At 41.4% G+C, this 22,416-nt stretch overlaps 1 protein-coding gene across 1 annotated transcript in view; it reads right to left on the reverse strand.

Moving 5' to 3' along the window:
• Positions 1–707: 707 nt before the first annotated feature.
• The window catches only part of tmem116 (transmembrane protein 116), a 42,450-nt gene continuing 20,741 nt past the window's right edge, over positions 708–22,416 (reverse strand). The window contains exons 5-11 of the mRNA XM_043715552.1: positions 21,647–21,751; positions 19,454–19,503; positions 16,219–16,296; positions 14,403–14,541; positions 9,914–10,058; positions 6,168–6,244; positions 708–1,424 (exon numbers count right to left, since the gene is read on the reverse strand). Of these exons, the coding sequence (XP_043571487.1) occupies positions 1,248–1,424; positions 6,168–6,244; positions 9,914–10,058; positions 14,403–14,541; positions 16,219–16,296; positions 19,454–19,503; positions 21,647–21,751 (771 nt within the window). The 3' untranslated portion in view covers positions 708–1,247. The remainder of the gene's footprint in view (positions 1,425–6,167; positions 6,245–9,913; positions 10,059–14,402; positions 14,542–16,218; positions 16,297–19,453; positions 19,504–21,646; positions 21,752–22,416) is intronic.

Raw genomic sequence — 22,416 nt, forward strand, 5'->3', positions numbered from 1 at the left:
GTACCTCTTGAGACTTGTACCTGCTCATTTACAGCAATGATTTTAAGTTTGCATCTGCATGTTGGGCATTGTACACACACAGCACATAGAATTCTTAAAGGCATGGTATACTTGGCATCACATTTTAAGAAGAATGTGAAGGAATAAAGAGCTTCAGTTATGTTAGAACAGTGGGACTACTCTTGAAGAAATTAAGAAATTTAATAGAATTGTTCAAAATGATGAAGGATTCGGGCAGAGTGGATAGGTAAAAACTTCACACTGATGTGATTAAGAACCAGCGGGCACAGTTACTCAGCAAATGTTTAGGTTGTGGAGTGCACAGTCAGTGTGTTTATGGAGGGGCAATTGTGGCATTCACAAAGGGAATCAATCCTGAAAGGGAAGCTATGCAGGGGTACAGGGTGGGGGAGAGGCACTCTGTAGGCATTGCTCCTGCAGACTCAAGACTACAAGTCTGTGGGTGGCACAGTGGTTAGCACTGCTGCCTCACAGCGCCGGAGACCCGGCTTCAATTCCCGCCTCAGGCGACTGACTGTGTGGAGTTTGCACGTTCTCCCCGTGTCTGCGTGGGTTTCCTCCGGGTGCTCCGGTTTCCTCCCACAGTCCAAAGATGTGCAGGTCAGGTGAATTGGCCATACTAAATTGCCCGTAGTGTTAGGTAAGGGGTAAATGTAGGGGTATGGGTGGGTTGCGATTTGGCGGGTCGGTGTGGACTTGTTGGGCCGAATGGCCTGTTTCCACACTGTAATCTAATGTAATCTAGTAATCTAATCTACTTCAGATGATTCTGATGTGCAGGATCAGAGTTTCAAAATCTTGATTTATGCCCAAGGTTTCACATCACTGGGTTTCCCCATTTCAATGCTGAAATGGAAATTAGGAGAGTATCACCACTAACTATGGGGAAAATTGGTACTAAACCATTGGTGCACTCAAGCCCTTGTCTGGATTGAATTTCGAATCTAAGGTGAAAAGAGATCCTACTGTATTACACAGTCTTGCAGAGCAGATGTAGGGTCAGATATTCTGCCTCTGGCCTAGATTTCAACAATACACAATTTGGGCAACAACACATCCTTTACCATTGTTTCCTTTCCTTTGTTCTGCTGTCCAGTGCATTAAGGTTGATGCAGACTTCCTGAATGAATGCTGTATGTTAACAAATATGTTTCCTCTGACACTGACAAGATTGCAGTTCTGGCTATAATCCCTCAACAGGTCCCTTAGAGAGTAGGAGTAATGATCTACTCATTCATCACTTTGGAATTGTGCATGCTAGAATATGATTGCTTTTGAGAACGGAGGAGTGGAGTCTGTGTATCAATGTCACGACGAGCCTTTTGTCTCATGTAACGGAGCGTTCTCTGTGTCCAACCATACACAATGCAGTTCAGCAGTCCCTGAGATGCAGCAGTGAATGCCTGGAGCAAAAATAAAGCAGCAAGATATGTTAAAATTAACATGTTTTTGTTTTCTTTTTTATTGTCACACAGTTGTCCCTCAATCTCTTTCCTTCCCCATGGCCCTTTTTGCAGTATCTCTCCTCCCAAACCTGTTTGTAGCATCTGCGAGGTCCTGCAATCGGTTTAGCTCAGTTGGCTGGTTTGTTGGTTTACAAAGTAGTGTGACGCCAATAGCATGGGTTCAATTCCCATCACTGGTTTGAGGTTACCATGAAGGGCTCTCTTTCTCAACTTTTTCCCTCGCCTGAGGTTTGATGGCCCTCAGGTTAAATCACCACCAGTTGCTTCTCTCTCGAATGAGAGAGCAGCTTCTGTGGTCTGGTAAGACTATGGCAACGCAACAAAACTGGTTCCCTGACCTGGAAATACCACTCTTCAACCTCAGGAGGTGTACAGCAGTCATTCTGCAAAAAGAGCACTATCTGATTTTCCTTCCTTCAGTTGGAGAACATTTATCTAGAACCTATGTGAAGTCACACAATGGATACTGAGCAAAATGGATAAGATTGAGCCTGTAGGGTGTTGCTAATTTCTGAAACACTTGGAATATAAAGAATTTCCTTTTAATGAATGTCCTGTTTTCAGTAGATGTCTTATGAAACATACTGATAATGCTTTCATTTGAAAGTAACACGTATACTTTCTAACATAGCATTGTGTTCATTAGGATATGGGCTATTGTTTGAGAAGTTTTCTATTTTAAGCATCTAGTATTGCCAAGATAGATCATCGAGTTAGGTACAAGAAAATCACTACACAATCCCAGATCAGATTCTACAACACTATTTGATACAGAGCAAGTGAGTTCTTCCTAAATTCCTGATCTATCATCTCTCAATCAACATCACTTTTCAACGAAGAAAAAGGTCATTATCTCCTTATGTTTGTGGGTTCTCCAGGAGTCGATTGGCTATAGCACTTTCCTACACAAGAACAACGACAGTTAGACCAAGAGCCTTTCCTGACCTAGTTATGTATGAGATGGATAAAGCATATTTTTATTTAGATCTGTTTCTATTGCTAGTTTCTTTTTCCCTGAAACGGATGCTTCCCTTTGACTCTTTACCCTCTCATCTTAGACCTATACACTCGAGATTTGAACTCCCACTACCTTTGCTATTCACCTTATCTATGCCCCTCATGATCTTTTAAACCTCTGTAAGATCACCCCTTAGATCCAACACAATAGGGACAAAGGTCCCAGCCTATCAAGCCTTTCCCCTATAACTCAAACCCTCCAATGCCAGTAAAATTCTTGTAAGTCTTTTCTGCACCCTTGCATTTTTTTTTCTTTATTCATTCACAGGATGAGGGCATTGCTGGCTGGGCCAGCATTTATTGCCAGAGGGCAGTTAAGAGTCAACCACATTGCTGGAGTCCCATGTAGGCCAGACCAGGTAAGGATGGCAGTCTCCTTCACTAAAGGACAATAGTGATCCAGATGGGGTATTCTGACAGTGGACTCATGGTCATCGCTAGATTCTTAATTCCACTTATAGAATATTATCCCTTATTTCAAAGGGGTTGAAGTAAAACAGTAGCGACGTTTTACTGGAGCTGTACAAGGTGCTGATCAGACCACATCTGAAGTACTGTGAGCAGTTTGGTCCCCTTTTTTAGGGAATTATTTCATTTGAAGGCAGTTCAGGGAAGGTTCACTAGGATGATCTCCACTATGGAAGTATTGTTTTATGAGCAAAGACTAAATAAGTTAGGAATTTACTCACTGGAGTCTTAAAGAATGAGGGGTGATCTCATTGAGCCATATAGATTCTTAAGGCTCTTGACAGGCTAAAAGCTGAGAGGATGTTTCCCCTTCTGGGACAGTATAGAACCACAGGGCACAGTCTCAGAATAAAATGTGCCAATTTAACAGAAATGAGGAATTTCTTCTTTCAGAGGGTTGATAGTCTTTGGAATTCCTTGCCACAGACAGCTATCAGGCAGAGTCCTTGTGTATAATTAAGAATGAGAGAGAGATATTCTTGATCAGTAGGGAAATCAAGGGTAACAGGGAAAAGGCGGGAGAGAGGGTGTGAGGAATGCTGGATCAGCCATAACCCTTTTGAATGGCGAAGCTGACTCGAGGGGCTGAACGGTCTACTCCTGTTACTATTTCTTATGGTCTTGTAGTTTCATTTAGTAAATGACTGGGATTTCAGATTTCAATTTGTTTTAAAACTGGTCTTGACCAAGATTGGAACTTAGGAACATAGCAGTAACAATAGGCTCTTGAACTTTTAGGTTATAGCTGATCATCTACCTCAACCTTGTGTTCCCACACTATCCTTATATCCCGTGATGTTCATTAGTAATTAGATATCTATCAATCAATCTCTGTCTTGAACTTAATGATTGAACTCCCACAGTCCTCTGGGGGATAGAATTCTAAAATGTTACCACCCTGTGACTGATGCGGTTCCTCCTCATTTTCAGTCCGAATCTTTTATTCTGAGAGTAGGTCCCCTAGTTCTAGACCCGACAGCCTGGGGAAACATCCTTTCTGTATCTTCAATTTTTGTAAATTTCTATGAGGTTGCCTTTTATTCTTCTAAACTCCAAAGAATACAAGGCCCAGTCTCCTCAATCTCTCCTCATAGGACAGTCCCACATCCCAGGAATCAGTCTGGTGAACCTCCACTGCACTCCCTTTATACCCCTAACTACATTCTTTCCTTCACAAGAGGACCTGAACAGAACACAATTCTCCAGGTGTAATCTCGCCAGTGTTCTACACAACTGAGGCAGGAATTCCTTACTTCTGACTCAAATCCTCTGGCAATAAAGGCTAACACTGCTTGTTAAACTTTCCAAACTGCTTGTTAAACCTGCTTGCTAGCTTCTAGTGAGTTATGAGCAAGCACACGTAAGTCCCCCCTTGGACATCAACATTTTCAAATCTCTCCCCATTGAAAAAATACTTGGCATCTTCATGCCTTCTACCAATGTAAATAACCTCACGCTTATGAACATTACATTCCATTTTCCATGTTCTTGCCCACTCATGTAACCCTGTCTAAATTCCCTTGAAGCTTCTTTGCATCCTCCTTACAAGTGTATTCCCACCAGGGTTTGTATCAACCGTTGACTTAGAAATATTATAACTGGTCCCTCATCCAAAAGATGCCTGCAGTTTTTCTATCATTGTCCCCATGTTTGCTGAATGAACTCACTGCATATCCAGCCTCTTTGGGTGGGTATCCATGATGTCTAACAACATTGAGCCCATGAAAGGAGCTGCATAGTTGACGTGTAACTGAGTCCAGGGTTTACTTGGCCATTCCCACAAATGTGGGGGAAGCTGTCAGTGATAATTTCTGTCCTTGCTGGCACTCTGGAGCACTGTCCTACCGATGTGGCTATGTCGGCATCCAGTCCTGGTCCCCAGATATACCTTCTCAGCAACATCTTCATTTTTGAAACTCTGGATGATCCTAGTGGAGTTTGAACAATATCCAATGGCGACCTTTGCTTGGGACAATCACTCTTGCTCCCCATGATGATATGCTGTCCTCTTCTGTGATATGGTCTCTCCGAGTCCAAAGACATTTGAATTCTCGTTGTGACAGTCCTTTGAGTTCCCCCATCACCACCAGCTGTTTCAGTTTATCCAGGATTGGATCTTCCTGAATCTTCAAAGTCTGATATAGTCAGCTGTGACTGGAAGTGTGTCCAGAAAATTTAAAACCATTATGGACTCATCCCGCGGCGGTGGTGTACCTGCCAGGAAGAGGCGGCTCAATGCTACTTGGCCTCCCAAATAGTGTTCCATCTTGTAACTATATGTACTTTGTGTTAGAGCCCATCACTGAATTTGGCCTGAAGCCATGGACGGCACTGCCTTGTCCTCTTTAGTAGCCCTAGCAGAGGTTTGTGGTCCTCAATTTTTACAAATTTACATCCATAAAGATATTGGTGGGACTTCCTGGCTCCAAATATGACAGCTAAACCTTCCCTCTCTATCTGGGCATATTTACGCTCTGCATTAGTTAGCTCAAGGGCTTGGCACTTTTAAATAGTTTTTCGTGCTAATTTTAAAAATATCAATTTATTGCTTTGATTTTGTTTTTTTGCCTGAAATTGATGTTTTGATGTTGTAGCAAACATTATCTTACTAACATTTGCTCATTGCCAACACCCTCCTCCCTCATTTACATGGGACTTTTTTCCATTCAGAGTTGGCCAACTCTGATCCAGAAGGTGCACTGCAGCAACTAACCAAGACTCCTTCAACAGCACCTTCCAAAACTGCAAACTCTATCACCTCAAAGAACAAGAGCAACAGATGTACGGAAGCACCACCACCTGCACATTTCTCTACAAGCCACACAATGTTCTGACCTGGAACTATATCACTGTTCCTTTATTGAAACTGGGTCCAACTCCTAGATCTCCTTTCCTAACAGCACCGTGGGTGCAACTACATCCCATGGACTACAAAGATTAAAGAAGATGGCTCACCATCCCCTTCTCGAGGCAATTAGGAATGGGCAATAAATGCTGGCCCAGGTAATGGCACTAACAAAAATAATTGTTTTAAATATTCTTCAAAGGAGGGAAGGGAATTAGCCTAGCCAGATTATATTAGAGTCATTCTACAGCAGCTAGTCATTCTGACAGTGAGAAAACTTATGAGAGAAAGATGTATTGCAACCCCCACCCCACCACCACCACCACTAAATATTGTTTTGAAAAGTTTACCTGTAAGATGTAGAGTACAGCATAAAGAGGAGGCGTGTCCATCGAGTTCAACAGCTTAACCATGGCCAGAATGGTTGCTAAAGCGAAAAAAACCATAAATAAAATCATTTAAAAACAAAAAAAGATAAATAATTATCACCTGTAGAATATTTGGCACCACCTTGCTTTCCTCATTTATTGATGATATTTTCGAACCTGTCAATCCTTATCTCATGATTCTATAATTGTAATATTTTATATTCATCCTTCTAGGGGGTGGCATGATGGCTGAGTGGTTAGCACTGCTGCCTCACAGTGCCAGGTACCTGGGTTCAATTCCAGCCTCAGACAACTGTCTGTGTGGAGTATGCACATTCTCCCCATGTCTGTGTGGGCTTCCTCCCACAATCCAAAGATGCACAGGTTAGGTGAATTAGTCAGGGGTAAATATAGAATAAAAGGGTAGGGGAATGGGTCTGGGTGGATTACTGTTCGGAGGGTCAGTGTGGACCTTTTGGGCTGAAGGGCCTGTTTCCACACTGTAGGGGCTATATGATTCTTCTACACTGCCATCATTACCCGCATCAATTTTTCCTTTTAAAATTATTTTCCAGGTTCTCAAACCTGCGGAACTTCCCTCTGGTTTGGAATGGTGGTAACCATGGAAAGAAGTTCTGCACCTTAATCCTAGCCTCACTCTTTCTCTCTCAAGTTTTCTCTCTGTCAGAATGACTAGGAGTTATAGTGTACCGAATATAATCTGGCTAAACTTACTGTCTTTGCTTCTAAGAGCAATCTTTGTAAAAAAAAAAAAAAAAAATTCTTCATGGGATCACTCTGTGGACCAACATTTATTGTCCTTCGCTAATTGCCTTGAGAAGGACGTTCCTCACAACCTTTGTGAACCTTTCCAGTGCACGGGATGTAGCTACACCCACAATGCTGTTAGGAAGGGAGTTCTAGGACTTTGACCCACTGACAATACATGAACAGTTCCTCCATACTCTGCGCTCTTGGGCTTCCCTTAATCTGAAACTTCAGGACCTTAAAACACAAGTGTGTGGTCACCATATCACTATTTTCTGATTTACCCTGTGCTGTCATTCACTCTTATTAACTTTGGTGGTGCACTGCCTTAAAGACCTAGATATTTAATGAAAAAGAGAATATAACCTCAATAGCATACTGTGCAAACAATGTTTTTGATTTCATGTATATTTCATGAAGGATTATTAATGGAGCCATCTGAGCTATATTGAAGTCTATTTAACACACATTTGCCCCTCTGGCAATTCTCTGCTCTAGCACATTTAGTTTAAGACTATCATTTGCAGAAGTAGTGGGCCATTGGACCCAACCAGTCCATTCTACCAGTCAATGAGATCATCTGATAATTCTGCACTTCACTTTTCCCCATATCCCTCAATCCCTTTACTGATTAACAATCTGTCAATTTCATCCTTGAGTATACTTAATGAACCAACTTCAACAACCCTCTGCGGTAAAGAATTCCACAGATTCACCACGCTAAGAGAAAGAAAATCCTTCCTCATCTCTGTCTAAATGGGTGACTCCTTCCTTTGAGATTATTCCCTTTGGTTCCAGATTTCTTATAAGGAGAAGCAATCTCTCCACACCTATCCTGTCAAGACCCCTAAGAATCTTGTATGTTTCAATAAGGTCTCTCATTCATTTAAACTCCAGTGAATATAGGCCCACCTTACTCAATCTTCCTTCATTGGAAAGTTCCTCTGTACCTGATATCAATTTAGTGAATCTTTATTGGACTGCCTCATATGGCAGTACAGAGGAACCTCGATTATTGGAATGAGAAGGGCGGGTACTATTTCGTTCGGATAATTGATTATTCGGTTAATTGATTCAATGCCTCTTCTCTGAGGCTTGGAGTTTTTTGAAGTTTCCTTTTTCCTCGCTCTGCCTGCCTTGCTCCCTCTCTCTGACTCAGGGTTTGTTTCTGAGCAGACACACACTTGTAAGGGACCTGCAGCTTTGCTGAAGCATCGCCCCATCCCCCTCACCCGCATCAGTTCAATGGAATTGAAACAGCAAGCACTTGCTAAGTCCACTCCCTGTTCAGAAGACTAGACAGCAGCACGCTGCACCTGAGCCCCCCCCCCCCCCCACCCCATCTGCCCCCACCTACCGTCTGACCCTGCTGCCCTGTGCAACACCACCCCGTCCAATATGTACAGGGCAATGTTGGAGAGATTTTCTGGGGAGGAGGAGTGTAGGGTTCATTCCTGTGTAGAACTCCAGGGTAAGTGGTGGGAGTGGGGGGGCAGAGAGAGGGGGTGGGAGGTCAGTCATTTGGAGACGGTGTCTGGGCTCCCATCAATGTCCAAGACTGTTCTCAGCAGCATTTCAGTAAGCCAAGTTCATTTTTTAATCATTGCAAACAAAAGACGTGATCAGTGTTGGAAACACTGTTGGAAACTGTAATGTTTCTATCAGGACCTTGAGATCTTCTTCGGATAATCCAAAGTTCAGATAATCAAGATTTGGATAATTGAGGTTCCTCTATATATCTTTCATTTAAAGAAAGGGACCAAATTACTTGTTGAACCTGGATACTAGCTTTTTTGGTTTATACACTAGGTGACCCAAATGTTCCTTTTTTGTAGCTTTCTGCAGTCTTTGTTCATTTAAATAATATTCAGCTCCTCTATTCTTCTTGACAAAGTGCATAACCTCAAATTTTCCCACATTATATTCCATTTGCCAAATTGTTACCCCCGTCACTTAATTTGTCTGTATCCCTTTGTAGTCTCCTTATGCCAGCTTCACCACTTGCCTCCCACCTATTTTTGTGTCAACCCAAACTTGGCAACATATTTTCTTCTGTCATCCAAGTCATTAATATACTTTGCAAATATTAGTGGCTCCAGCACTGATCTCTCTGATGCTCCACTAGTTATGGGTTGCCATCATAAAAATGTCTCCTTATTCCCACCTATCTTCTGTTAGTTGGCTAATCCTCTATCTGTGCTAATACCTCCAAAACCGTAGGTGCTTTTGAATTAGCTTATGTTCAGTACTTTATCAAATGCCTTTTGGAAATCCAAATATATTAAATCCACAGCTTTTCCTTTATGTATCCTGCCTGTTCCCTCCTTAAAGAAGTACAATAAATTTGTCAGTATTGACTTCCCCTTCATGAGCCCATGCTGATTCTATTTGACTCTAATAGGTTTCTAAATGCTCTACTATTACATCCTTTATAATATATCCTGTCCTAGTTATCTGTAGGGATTAACGACGGTTTACTAATCCTCTGGAACTTTTCCAGAGTCTTAGGCAGGCTAAAACACACGATTCATGTGGTATCATTTGGTGCAATTTAAATAGTTGAATAACTGTGACAGCGCCAGGCACCCAGGTATTTTTCAGCCTCGGGCAACTATCCATGTAGAGTTTGCACACTCTCCCTGTTTCCGCGTGGGTTTCCTCCAGGTGCTCCGGTTTCCTCCCATGGTCCAAAGATGTGCTGGATAGGCGGATTAGCCAAGCTAAATTGCCCATAGTGTGCATGCTTATGGGTCAGTCATGGGAAATTACAGGGATAGGGTAGGAGGGTGTATCTGGGAGAGATGCTCTTCAGAGGGTCCGTGTGGACCCAAATTGCCTGCTTCCAACAGCGGGGATTCAATGAATTGAGCAATGTGCCCACCACCCTCTACTTTGGTTCATTATCACATCCACAGAGTCACACAGAGCACCTGGTTAGAGTGTGGTTAGACTCTACTAACCTGGTCCCCAACAGAACAGAAAAGCTGTGGGATAGAGGAAGATTCTCCTCTCAATCATGCTGATCTTTGCCCATTGCTGGTCTCCGAGAAATCCAGTCAAAGTTACTAGTTTCTTATAGAGGATCCGGGTTTTAATTAGAAGAATCTGCAGAGATGAATGGAAAAAATTAAGAACTGCCAAGTTAATTAGTCTTTAGATGATTAGTCACCATGATTCTGACAAACGTTTAAAAGTGTTATAACATTTTAGTCAAACAATGGCCTATTATTATAAAGTTATAGAACTGTACAGTAGAGAAACAGACCCTTCGGTCCATATTGACCAGATATCCTAAATTAAGCTAATCCCATTTGCCAGCATTTGGCCCATATCCCTTTAAACCCTTCCTGTTCATGTACCCATCCAGGTGCCTTTTAAATGCTGTAATTGTACCAACTTCTACCATTTCCTTTGGCAGCTCATTCCACACATGCACCACCACCTCCATGAAAGGGTTGCCTCTTAAGTCCCTTTTAAATCTTTCCACTCTCACCTTAAACCGTTGCCCTCTAGTTCTGGATTCCCTTACCCTGGGAAAAAGACCTTGGCTATTCACCCTATCTATGCCAATCAAGGTCACCCTTAGTTAGAGACAAAAAAACTGCAGATGCTGGAATCTGAGGTGAACAAGCAGGAGGCTGGAAGTGCACAGCAAGCCAGGCAGCATCAGGAAATGGAAAGGTCAACATTTCAGGTATAACCCTTCTTCAGGACTCTCAGCCTCCAACGCTCCAGGGAAAATAGCCATACCCTACTCAGCCTCTCCCTCTAGCTCAAACCCTCCAATCTTTGCGATATTCTTGTAAATCCTTTTTGAACCCTCTCAGGTTTCATAACATCCTTCCTACAGCAGGGAGACCAGAATTGAATGCAGTACTCCAATAGTGGCTTAACCAATGTCCTGTACAACCGCAAGATGACCTCTCAACTCCTATACTCAATGCACTGACCAATAAAGGCATGCATACCAAACTTCTTCTTCACTATCCTATCTACCTATGACTCTACTCTTAAGGAACTATGAACCTGCATTCCAAGGTCTTTGTTCAGCAACACTCCCCACGACCTTACCATTAAGTATAAAAGTCCTATCCTGATTTGCCTTACCAGAATGCAACACCTTACATTTATCTGAATTAAACTTCATCTGCCACCCCTCAGCCCACTGGCCCAACTGATCAAGGTCCCATTATACTTTGAGGTAACCTTCTTGGTGTCATCTGAAAACTTAAAATCCATCCCTATTATGTTTACGTGCAAATCATTTATATAAGTGACAAAAGGTAGTGCACCCAGCACCGATTCTTGTGGCACACCACTGGTCACAGGCCTCCAGTCTGAAAAACAACCCTCCACCACCACCTTCTGTCTCCTACCTTTGAGCCAGTTCTGTATCCAAATGGCTAGTTCTCTCTGTATTCCACTTGATCTAACCTTGCTAACCAGTCTATCATGCAGAACCTTGTTGAGTACCTTACTGAAGTCCATATAGATCACATCCATCACTCTGCCTTCAACAATCTCAAAGCCTATTTAATCTAATTAATACAGCATGTAAAAACAGCCTCTTATTTTTAAGGACCTGTTGTTCTGCAAGTTGAGAATGATCAACCTCTGGATCTAGTGCATGCACAATTCCTGACAGAAATAACGAGAAACATCTCTACTTTAGGTATATACTATGGATAACAAACCAGACATTGTGGGTACTCAAGCAAGGTCTGCATGAAAGCCAAAGACTGAAAAGTCAAGAATGCCAGTCAGGCAAAGCTCTCAGGGCAATTTAACAATATCAATGCCATTGACTGGAAGAAGTCCAATTAGCTTTGTGATCTGGGCTTAGATAAATATTGTGTTAGTATTATTTATATTCATTGTTTATACTGATAGTAATATTTACCTTTAAGTCAAGAAATTTATAATGAGCCCAATGGCAAATCTTCCTTTCATCAGTACCAAATATGCAAACAAGAAAAAGTTATTTGACTAAAGGAATAGCAGAACATGTCACCAGAAGTTCAGTCAAAGAATTATGTTTTAAAGGAGCAACTTAAAAAGTGGAGAAAATTAAAAATCGCACAATGCCAGGTTATAGTCCAACAGGGTTATGTGGAAGCACTAGTTTTCAGAGTGCTGCTCCTTCATCAGGTGGTTATGAAGCAGGACCACCTGATGAAGAAGCAGCGCTTTGAAAGCTTGTGCTTCCAAATAAACCTGTTGGACTATCAGCTCGCGTTGTGCGATTTTTAATTTTGTCCACCCCAGTCCAACACCGGCTTCTCCAAATGTAGCAGTTAAAGGAAAAATTCTAGAACTTCCAGATGAGGCAACTGAAAGCATGGTGGAATAGGATAATCAAGATGAATTTAGTCCCAGTCAATGTTGCCTTTGCTTTTGTCAACCATAGCAGCACTGGTAATGCTGCAATTAGCCTCAGTAGCCTTCATCAAAAGGAGGTAAAGAATCCAACAGATTGATCCTTTGCCCAGTGTTTTCTCTAGAAGCATGGGTCAAGCTGATTTGTGATACCTTAGTCGTCAAGTATCCCACAATCATTCAGCATCAAGCATCACATATGGTCAACTGGGTGAAATGCAAAAGTGGAACTGAATGTGAAAATTAGCTAAAAACAAATCAAAATAAACATAGCAGTACAATCACTAACCAGTACAACTTACGACATCTCAACATTATAAATTTAACCCTATTATTTTCTGTATTTAGAAAAAAGGAGCTAAGCATTCTTTTAAAATTATACATCCAAACTACATTTGCATCCACACTCATTCTTTACCCCACCTACTTTTAACCACCACAGGTTGCAAAATGTTTAAATTTAGTCAATTAAAAAAATCCCTTTCAAGGAAATGAAGTGGAGGAAGGCTGGTTAAAGCTGGTCTATTTTCCAGCATGAAGTGGTGAGGTTATGTGATGTTAGTGTTGAATCAGCAGCTGAGTCAGGAGATCTTGGGTTCAAATTCCACTCCAAAAATAATCAGCTTCATCTAAACAGTTATTCTAGTGCAATAATAAAATACTTTGCATGCTTTATATTTCACAGTCCTATTTTATGTGGATGTGCTGGAGGATTGGACAGTGGTCATTGTACCGAAAGCAGACAGAGGCAATCAAGGTATTTACAGGTAAGTCTGTTTAATGTCTGTGTTATGAAAAAAGAATTAAGCCTTTAGTTCATTCTGAAGTTACTATATATCTAGATAAATTACTTAGGGGCAGTTAGCGTGGATATCAATAGGTTGATGGCCAGCCTTGTAGAATTCTTTGAGGAGGTTACTGGGAATAATGTTATTTTAGACAGATGATAGACCTTTGACAAGATACCACATGGCAATTAATACAGAAAATAGAGAGTGGAGTCAAGGTAAGGAAGAGAAAATTTAATTAAAAACTGTTTACACAGGAGGAGGTTGGAAGAGAATACTGCTGTCCCACAAAAACTCAGTTCGGAGGCCACTGCATAAATTAACAATTCAAATGTAGGCCGACAGGGAATAATGTTGAAATTGCAGGTTATACCGAAATAGGAAGGATGTTGAATTCACTAAAAGACTAATAAAAGCAAATGTATGCTGACAAAGAGGAGGAGTGAACTATGATGTGGCAATGGGTTTCAGTGATGTTAAGTGTGCAACAATAAAAATTAATGGAATTTTGTTGTCATTCTCATATTGCAAGACTGTAATTTTAGTGTTATGAAAAACCAAATAAATTTAGTGGATGAAACAAAATCAGAAATTGCTGGAAAAACATAGTAGGTTTGGCAATATCTGCGGAGAGAAAGCAGATCCAATGTTTTGGGTCCAATGACCCTACTTCAGAACAACTTGAAGTTGTTAAACTTCTTTTCTATTTTGTTTCTGATTTCCAGCATTCTTTGTTTTTTTAATTTGGTGGAAAGGTTCACAGAACCTTGAAGGCAATACCACAGGTTAATGAGTTTGAAAAAAAAAACCCATGAAAGTCAAAGTCTTATCAGAAGAAGATTGAGTATAATTACTGAGAAGTGATGCTGAGCACAAACAAAACTTCTGTGCCACGTTGGGTTCTATAACATAGGGTGGATATTGATCAAGATGTGAGGTTATGGACTTTCTTCATGTTTGAGAGAGGAACTATGTCACTGTTTAAGACTGGATGGGACAGGTGGTCAAAGGAAAAGAAAAATTATGACCTGGGAAGTGGACACATAAATAGTATTTAGTCTACTTGCTGATCTGAAAATGAACTTTGACCCTTTTTTTGTTGGGCTGAGTAGTCATGCCCATGTATGCAGAATAAAGGGAGAATCACAGCATGAAGCTATCAAGTCACTTTGGGTGGCTCGTGAGGAAGAGGTATCTACCGCCAGTTACATCAGCTAATTAACAGGGGAGGAAAATCTAAAATGGAGGAGGGGCATCTCAACATAAAGTAAATCTGTAACCTTACCACAAGTCCAAGTAATGTAAAACAGAAGGTAATGAGGAGGATGATGGTTCTGTACAGGTACACACTATAACATGCATTCTCATGGGCATTAACATAACTACTGTTTGGTTTCAGCACTCCAGTGTGAAGGAGGAGGCACCTGTGATGGAACAGAGAAGAGAAACATCAACCTCTGCCCCTCTAACCTTTGACCCTGACCTAGAATAGAATACAGAGATAAGCAGACAGCAATATAATTGCAAAGGCAATTTTTCAATGAGTGAATTAACAACTTGATGACTTCAGGTCACACCAATCACCTGGTGCAATGATGAGTCAGCTGGATTCAAATCAGCTAATTCAATAAAGTTGAAAGATTGAAACTGTGACATTAATGCTCAATAATCCACATGCAATTTAGTTTATCCAGTTACTTCTGTGAGTCATTCTTTAAAACATATCGTGCAGATTGCTGGGGTTGGGTTTAGAGACAGAGAGACAAGGAACAAGAATAGGCTATTAAGGCCTACAAGCCCTCAGCCATTCAATATAATCATGGCTGATCACTTATTTCAATGCCATACTCCTGCTTTCTTCTCATGCTCTTTGATGTTTTTACAATCTAAAACTTTACACATCTTTTTCTTAAATATGTTCAGAAGCCTCCACTGCCCTCTGTAGTAGGAAATTCCACAGCTTCATTACGCTTTGAGTGAAGTAATGTTTCCTCATCTCAGGCCTATGGTCTATCCCGAAACTGTATCCCCTGGTTCTAGACACTCCAACCAGGGAAAACATCTGCCTTGTGTGGTTTGTGTATGTTACTCCTCTTACATGGGGGATTCAACTCTGAGGATCAACCCATAGTTTGTAGTTGTTCAATGGTGGCCTGGAGATAGCATGACAGCTTCTAGTGATCAGAAATATAACTGGAAGTCAGCAACCAGCCTGGGTGTCAAGTCCTTACCTGGATTTGGCTCCTTACTCGGGAGCCAGAGCCTTCCCAGGAAGGAATTAGCTACCTATTCAGAAGTCAAATCATCTGCTTGTGTTGCTGAAAATGCACCAATTGCAACAACATAAACATTCATCTATGTAGCACATTTAACATAGTTAAATGTCCCAAGGTATTTTACAGAAGTAATTGTCAAACAAAAATTTACATCAAGCCACATAAGACAATATTCACTCAGGTAAGAAAAGTTTAGTCTGTGTGGAGTTGCACATTCTCCCCGTGTCTGTGTGGGTTTCCTCCGGGTGCTCTGGTTTCCTTCCATAATCCAAAGATGTGCAGGTAAGAAAAGTTTAGTCTGTGTGGAGTTGCACATTCTCCCCGTGTCTGTGTGGGTTTCCTCCGGGTGCTCTGGTTTCCTTCCATAATCCAAAGATGTGCAGGTTTGGTGAATTGCCCATGGTGTTCAGGAATGTGTAAGTTAGGTGCATTAGCTTGGGGTAAATGTAGAGTAATAGATTTGGGGAATGGGTCTGGGTGGATTACTCTTTGGAGGGTCAGTGTTGACTTGATGGGCCGAAGGGCGTGTTTCCACACTGTAGGGATTCTATGATTCTAGTCAAGGGGTAGAATTTAAGGAGCACCTTAAAGGAGGAGAGAGAGAGAGATAGATCTAGGGAGGGAATTCAACATTTTAGGGTCCAGGCAAGTATAGACATGACCACAATGTTGGAACAATTTAAATCACAGGGAAAGAAGACAAAACTACATGGTAGAGGTAGATGTTGCCAGTTGTGATAATAAAGATGATATGGATGGGCATCAAAACGTTGCAAGTTATTAATAACACCACAAGGCAACAACATTGAGGTTTACGTTACTTACAAATTACTGAGGTTAGCATAACAGGTATATCCATTTCCAACACAAAACACAGGCACCATCAGGAGGAGAGGAATCGAACTGCAAGAGAAAATCTCAACAATGTCAATAAGTGAAAGCCATTCTTCAACTAGCTATAAGGATCCTAACCAAAGTAACTTTCAGGCGGCTTCAATCTGCTTCCTCTTGAAAGTTAACAGCCTCCATAAAAACCAGCACAAACTACACATGCTCCCAATTGAGTCAGCTGTCTAACCTCAAGTAAGAAACTGATAGTAAATGGGAAAGAGGTACAGGGAACCTTGATTATTCAGCATTCGATTATCCAAATATCAAATTATCTGGCAAGATGGCAAGGTCCTGATGGTTGGCTAAACTATGTTATCTGGCATTCAATTATCCTGAATTCGATTACCCGAACGAAATACTCCCCGCCTGTGTCCTTTGGATAATCGAGGTTCCTCTGTATTGGGAAGATAATTACAATTAGTAACTTGATATTATTCTTGGTGCCTTTAATAATCTTCAACAGCAGATCAAGAGAAACAAATGTATGTGGGAAAAATGAATTTCTATTTCGGAAGCAACAAGTAGACATCTGGTATGTCTCATTCAAATTTCCATCTTACTCAGAAACTAGATTCATGTTACTCATTGCAGCAGGTTCTGCCTGAAGCAGGGTTGCATCTGCTGCTGTAACAACAGCAGGTGATATTCCAATGATATTACAATTTCTACAATTAAGAATTCTGTGGGAAGATAGGGAGATGATTGCTGGGCCCCTTGCTGAGATATTTGGATCATCGATCGTCACAGGTGAGGTGCCAGAAGACTGGAGGTTGGCTAACGTGATGCCACTCTTTAAGAAAGATGGTAAGGAATAACCAGGAACTTCTGACCTGTGAACCTGGAGGGAATCCTGAGGGACAGGACTAACATGTATTTGGAAAGGCAAGGACTGATTAGGGATAGTCAACATGGTTTTGTGCGTGGGAAATCATGTCTCACTAACTTGATTGAGTTTTTTGAAGAAGTAATGAAGAGGATTGATGAGGGCAGAACAGTGGACATAATCTATATGGATTTCAGTAAGGCCTTCGACAAGGTTCTGCATGGTTGACTGGTTAGCAAGGTTAGATCTCATGGAATACAGGGAGAATTATCCATTTGGATAGAGAACTAGCTCAAAGATAGGAGACAGAGGGTGGTGGTGGAGGGTTGATTTTCAGACTGAAGGCCTGTGACTAGCGGCATGTCAGAAGAATAGGTGCTGGGTCCACTGCTTTTTGTCATTTACATAAATGATTTGAATGTGAACATAAGAGGTATAGTTATTAAGTTTGCAGATGACACCAAAATTGAAAGTGTAGTGGACAGCAAAGAAGGTTACCTCAGAGCACAACAGGATTCTGATCAGATGGGCCAATGGGCCAAAGAGTGGCAGATGTAGTTTAATTTAGATAAATGTGAGGTGCTGCATTTTGGAAAAGCAAATCTTAGCAGAACTTATACGCAAATTGTAAGGTCCTGGGGAGTGTTGCTGAACAAAGGGACCTTGAAGTGCAGGTTCATAGTGCCTTGAAAGTAGAGACGCAGGTACATAGGATAGTGAAGAAGGCATTTAGTATGTTTTCCTTTATTGATCAATGCATTGGTTATAGGAGTTCGGAGGCCATGTTGAGGCTTTACAGGATATTGGTTAGGCCACTTCTAGAATATTTTTTGCAATTCTGGTTTCTCTCCTATAGGATGTTGTGAAATTTGAAAGGGTTCGGAAAAGATTTACAAGCATGTTGCCAGGATTGGACGGTTTGAGCTATAGGGAGAGGCTGAATAGCCTGGGGGTGTTTTCCCTGGAGCATCGGAGGCTGAGGGGTGACCTTATAGAGGTTTATAAAATCTTGAGGGACATGGAGGGCTGCCAGAGGAAATGGTGGATGCTGGTACGATTACAACATTAAAAAAAGGCAAACAAATGGGTACATGAGTAGGAAGGGTTGAGAGGGATATGGGCCAAGATTAATTTAGGATGTCTGGTCAGCATGATGAGTTGGACTGAAGGGTGTGTTTCCATGCAGTACATCTCTATGACTCTATGAAGCACACTGTTTAGGTGTGGAGAGAGCTTCATCTAGAATTCTGTAACAGTTAACCTACAGCTCCCTCTGGTGGCTCCAAGTTTGAAAATGTTAAACATAAAATGCCCCAAGGTATTTCCTAAAACATTTTACACCAATCCATTTAAAATATATCAGAAGAGGTGAACAAAAGCTTGGATTTATGGAGTGACTTAAAAAATGACACAGAAGTAGAAAGGCAGAGAGTTTTTTGAAAAGAATTCCAGGACTAGATTCTGAGCAGTTAAAGGTACACCCACCAATTCTGGAATATGCAATAGCAGGCTTGTAAGAGGCCAGAATTAGAGGAACATAGATATCTCAGATGGCTTTTGGTCTGTGAGACCAACTCGGCTTGCCTTGTGATTCAGTTTTCCCCAGCACCCTGCAGGTGTTCTCTCCTCAGATAATTATTCAATTTTCTTTGGAAACCAACAACTCGATCTACTTCCACCACAATCTCAGTGCATGCCTGATCCTTTTGAATCACTGCATTAAAAATATCATTTTTCTTGTGACATGTCTAATTCTTTTACAATTCACCCTGAATCTGTGTCATCTGGTTTTTAACCTTTCCACCAATGGGAACAGTTTCTCCCTAACTCCTCTATCCAATCCCCTTCATGATTTTGATCACCTCTCAGCCATACATTTAGAGAACGACACAAGCTTCTCCAATCTAAACACACAAGTGAAGACTCTCAACCCTGGAAGTATTCTTGTAATTATTTTCTATACCCAATGCCTTCACATTTGTCCAAAAGACTGGTGCCCAGCATGTGACACAGTACTTCAGTTGAACTTGAATTTATGTTTTATCATAACTTCCTTGCTTTTGTACTCTGTGCCCCTGTTTATAACATCCAAGATGTCTGAGGTTTTATTAATCACTTTCTCTCAGGAGAAACATAAGGCAGTGACTTCTGGAGAAAAGTGTAAAGGGCACCTGGTGAGAAAAAGACTGGGGAGTGTCTGCACTGTCCTTAATAAGTAAATATCGGTGCGTTCACACATGGGGCACAGATGCTTTAGAGAGGTGACTAAAACCCATGGATCCCAGTAGAGAGTCAGCATGGTCAAAGATGAGGGCGACTGGCAAAAACAACGAATGTACACGTTACCTGGACAAGATTAATACGATCCTGCTCAGTCTGCTACTGCTTTCAGTTGGCTTCTCGAAATAGAATAAAAATAAGGGATCACAAGCCATAACATCAACCAAGACAATTGTGAAGTTTTTCAAAAAGCTATAACTTTTGAAATCTTACAATGCAAGAAATGTGATAAAATTTCAAAATAAAAGCATAAAATTATGAACAGCAATGGTTCATTATATTATCCAGGCAGCTGCAAGCAAAACAGAATTAGCTTCTCTTGATTGGACAGTACCTGTTGTGGTAGAATATGTTGTTATTGAACAGTACAGCAAATTGAAAGGCCAAACAGCCTACTTCAATTTTTTCGGCATTGTGCCACTCTGACTAGGAAAATGCATTTGATTCCAGCTTGTGCTGCATTAGTTCATTTCAGCCAGCTGGTAGATGGGGAACTACAATAATTTTTTAAAATCCCACTAAAAGAGGAGAAATTTATCAGGGGTTCTCACGCCTCATCACCAGTGCTGGAAAAGAGCATGATTGTTGGCATCTGATTATAACAGGATCACAATTGTTTTCTCAGTTAAATAGCCTACCAGATACATTCATTGGGTGTTCATCTGGGAGTGGTGCCAGAGATGGGGCAGGTTCGCCACGAAACGAAATCAGTAGCTTTAGGAGAGGAGAGCAGGGAAGTAACGAGAAATATCCCTTGCTGTTTAACTGTACAAACTGTTCCAATCTCACCTGTCATTTCAGCATTAAATGTTACTAAGATACACTAATAGCATGGATGTGAAATTATAAAACGTATAGTTTCATAAGAGGTTGCTCAGCCATCTTACAGTACAGGTGCAAATGCTTCATTAGGAATTTACTGCCAGAATCCCATCCCAACATTAGGACGACTTAAGTTTTAGACTGATTTTCCTGACATTGAACTGATGCTGGTAAAATGTTTTTAAAATACATTTATGCAGAGGAACACGAGTACTGAATTGGATATAAGATTAGATTTTAATTATTTTCTCTGACATATCTTTCCAGATACCAGACTTAAAACAGATAAGAACTCTGTTTATCGTTCCTCCCATGATGAGGGAGGAATTGTGCTTCTGTTTCAGAGGGAGAGCTAAAGACACAGCTGCCCAAAATTTCACCCCAGATGGCAATAAAAATAAAATGATCTGGAAGGGAATTCTCACTTGCCAAGTGATCAGATATTGAATATGCCAAAGACAGAGTGGACTGAACCCTGTGGACAATGAGATTTTCAGATTTGATCCCTGGTTTATGATGTTAGCTGGTCTGGCTCAATCTGGCTTTCAATAGGCAAGTTACAAGTGGCCCCTGGAACTGAATTATGCTTGCGATCATTGTTGGGTAGTGCACATATGTGAGTCTGCTTGAGCTGATGCTCCCACAGTTGAATAGCAAGAGCTAGGCTCACACACAAATAATGATCACCCAGGGTGAGTTTCCATTTGGTGTAAGCCAGTGTTTTTAGAGAGCAGAGGGGAATTAATAGTTTAAATCCCACCTGTAAAAGTTCACCTTCATAAAATAGAATTAATGTTTCAAACACAATGATACAATTTGAATGGAGGAGGGCTTCCCAAGTGGGAGTCACAAGCGAGGTTGCAAACTCAGACATTAGTTCCAAGGCAGCAATGGTCACCAGGGAGCTTGACTTGAGTTATAACAACCATATCCTACACTATCAGACAAGCCCCCACTTACACAGAATTCCCCCCAACTCTTAAAGATCTCCCCACAAATCGCACTTTTGGTTTGTGATGTTTACTTGTCTCAAAATGGGATCAGAATAGGACATGGTTTGGGTACCATTGGAGTCAGGGGGCAGCATAGTGGTTCAGTGGTTAGTACTGCTGCCTCACAACACCAGGGACCCAGGTTCGATTCCAGCCTCGGGTGACTGTCTATGTGGAGTTTGCACGTTCTCCCTGTATCTGCGTGGGTTTCCTCTGGGTGCTCTGGTTTCCTCCCACAGTCCAAAGAGGTGAAATGGCCATGTTAAATTGTCCATAGTGTTCATGGATGTATAAGCTAGGTGTATTAGTCGGGGAAATGTAGGGTAATAGGTCTCGGTGGGATACTCTTCGGAGTGTCGGTGTGGACTTGTTGGGCCAAATATTCTGTTTCCTCACTGTAGGGATTCTCCTATTCTCCCTGGCAGTAATTTTGAGAATCACTCACCAGGCGAGATGTGTTGTTCATCACTGCATGGATTCTTGACTTAAGATCCCTGTACAGGCACCAGGTATAGTTCAAGGTGTAGCAAAAAGATGAGATATATAGCACCTGTAATACAGAGTATGCAGCATTACAACAGGAAATTATTTATTGCCTCATTACCTAGTTGCTGTTTTGGTACTGCAAGTTCTGATATAGATGTTTCCATTTGTGGGGTAGACGAAAACTAACTACCATAAGTATCAGGTAGTCACTAATTATTCTAAGAGGGAATTGAAGAGAAACTCTTTAACCCAAGGAGCAACTAGAAACTAGATAAGCAAATAAGGGAGAAATAAATAGACTTCATAGATGTGGTTGTGAGTGGTGGAGTGGGAGGATGCTCATATAGAATCATAAAGTCATAGAGATGTACAGCATGGAAACAGACCCTTCGGTCCAACCTGTCCATGCGGACCACATATCCCAACCCAATCTAGTCCCACCTGCCGGCACCCAGCCCATATCCCTCCAAACCCTTCCTATTCATATACCCATCCAAATGCCTCTTAAATGTTGTAATTGTACCAGCCTCCACCACTTCCTCTGGCAGCTCATTCAATACACGTACCACCCTCTGCATGAAAAAGTTTCCCCTTAGGTCTCTTTTATATCTTTCCCCTCTCACCCTAAACCTATGCCCTCTAGTTCTGGACTCCCCGATCCCAGGAAAGAGACTTTGTCTATTTATCCTATCCATGCCCCTCATAATTTTGTAAACCTCTATAAGGTCA

The sequence above is a fragment of the Chiloscyllium plagiosum genome, chromosome 25 (assembly GCF_004010195.1).
Source record: "Chiloscyllium plagiosum isolate BGI_BamShark_2017 chromosome 25, ASM401019v2, whole genome shotgun sequence".
Lineage (NCBI taxonomy): Eukaryota > Metazoa > Chordata > Chondrichthyes > Orectolobiformes > Hemiscylliidae > Chiloscyllium > Chiloscyllium plagiosum.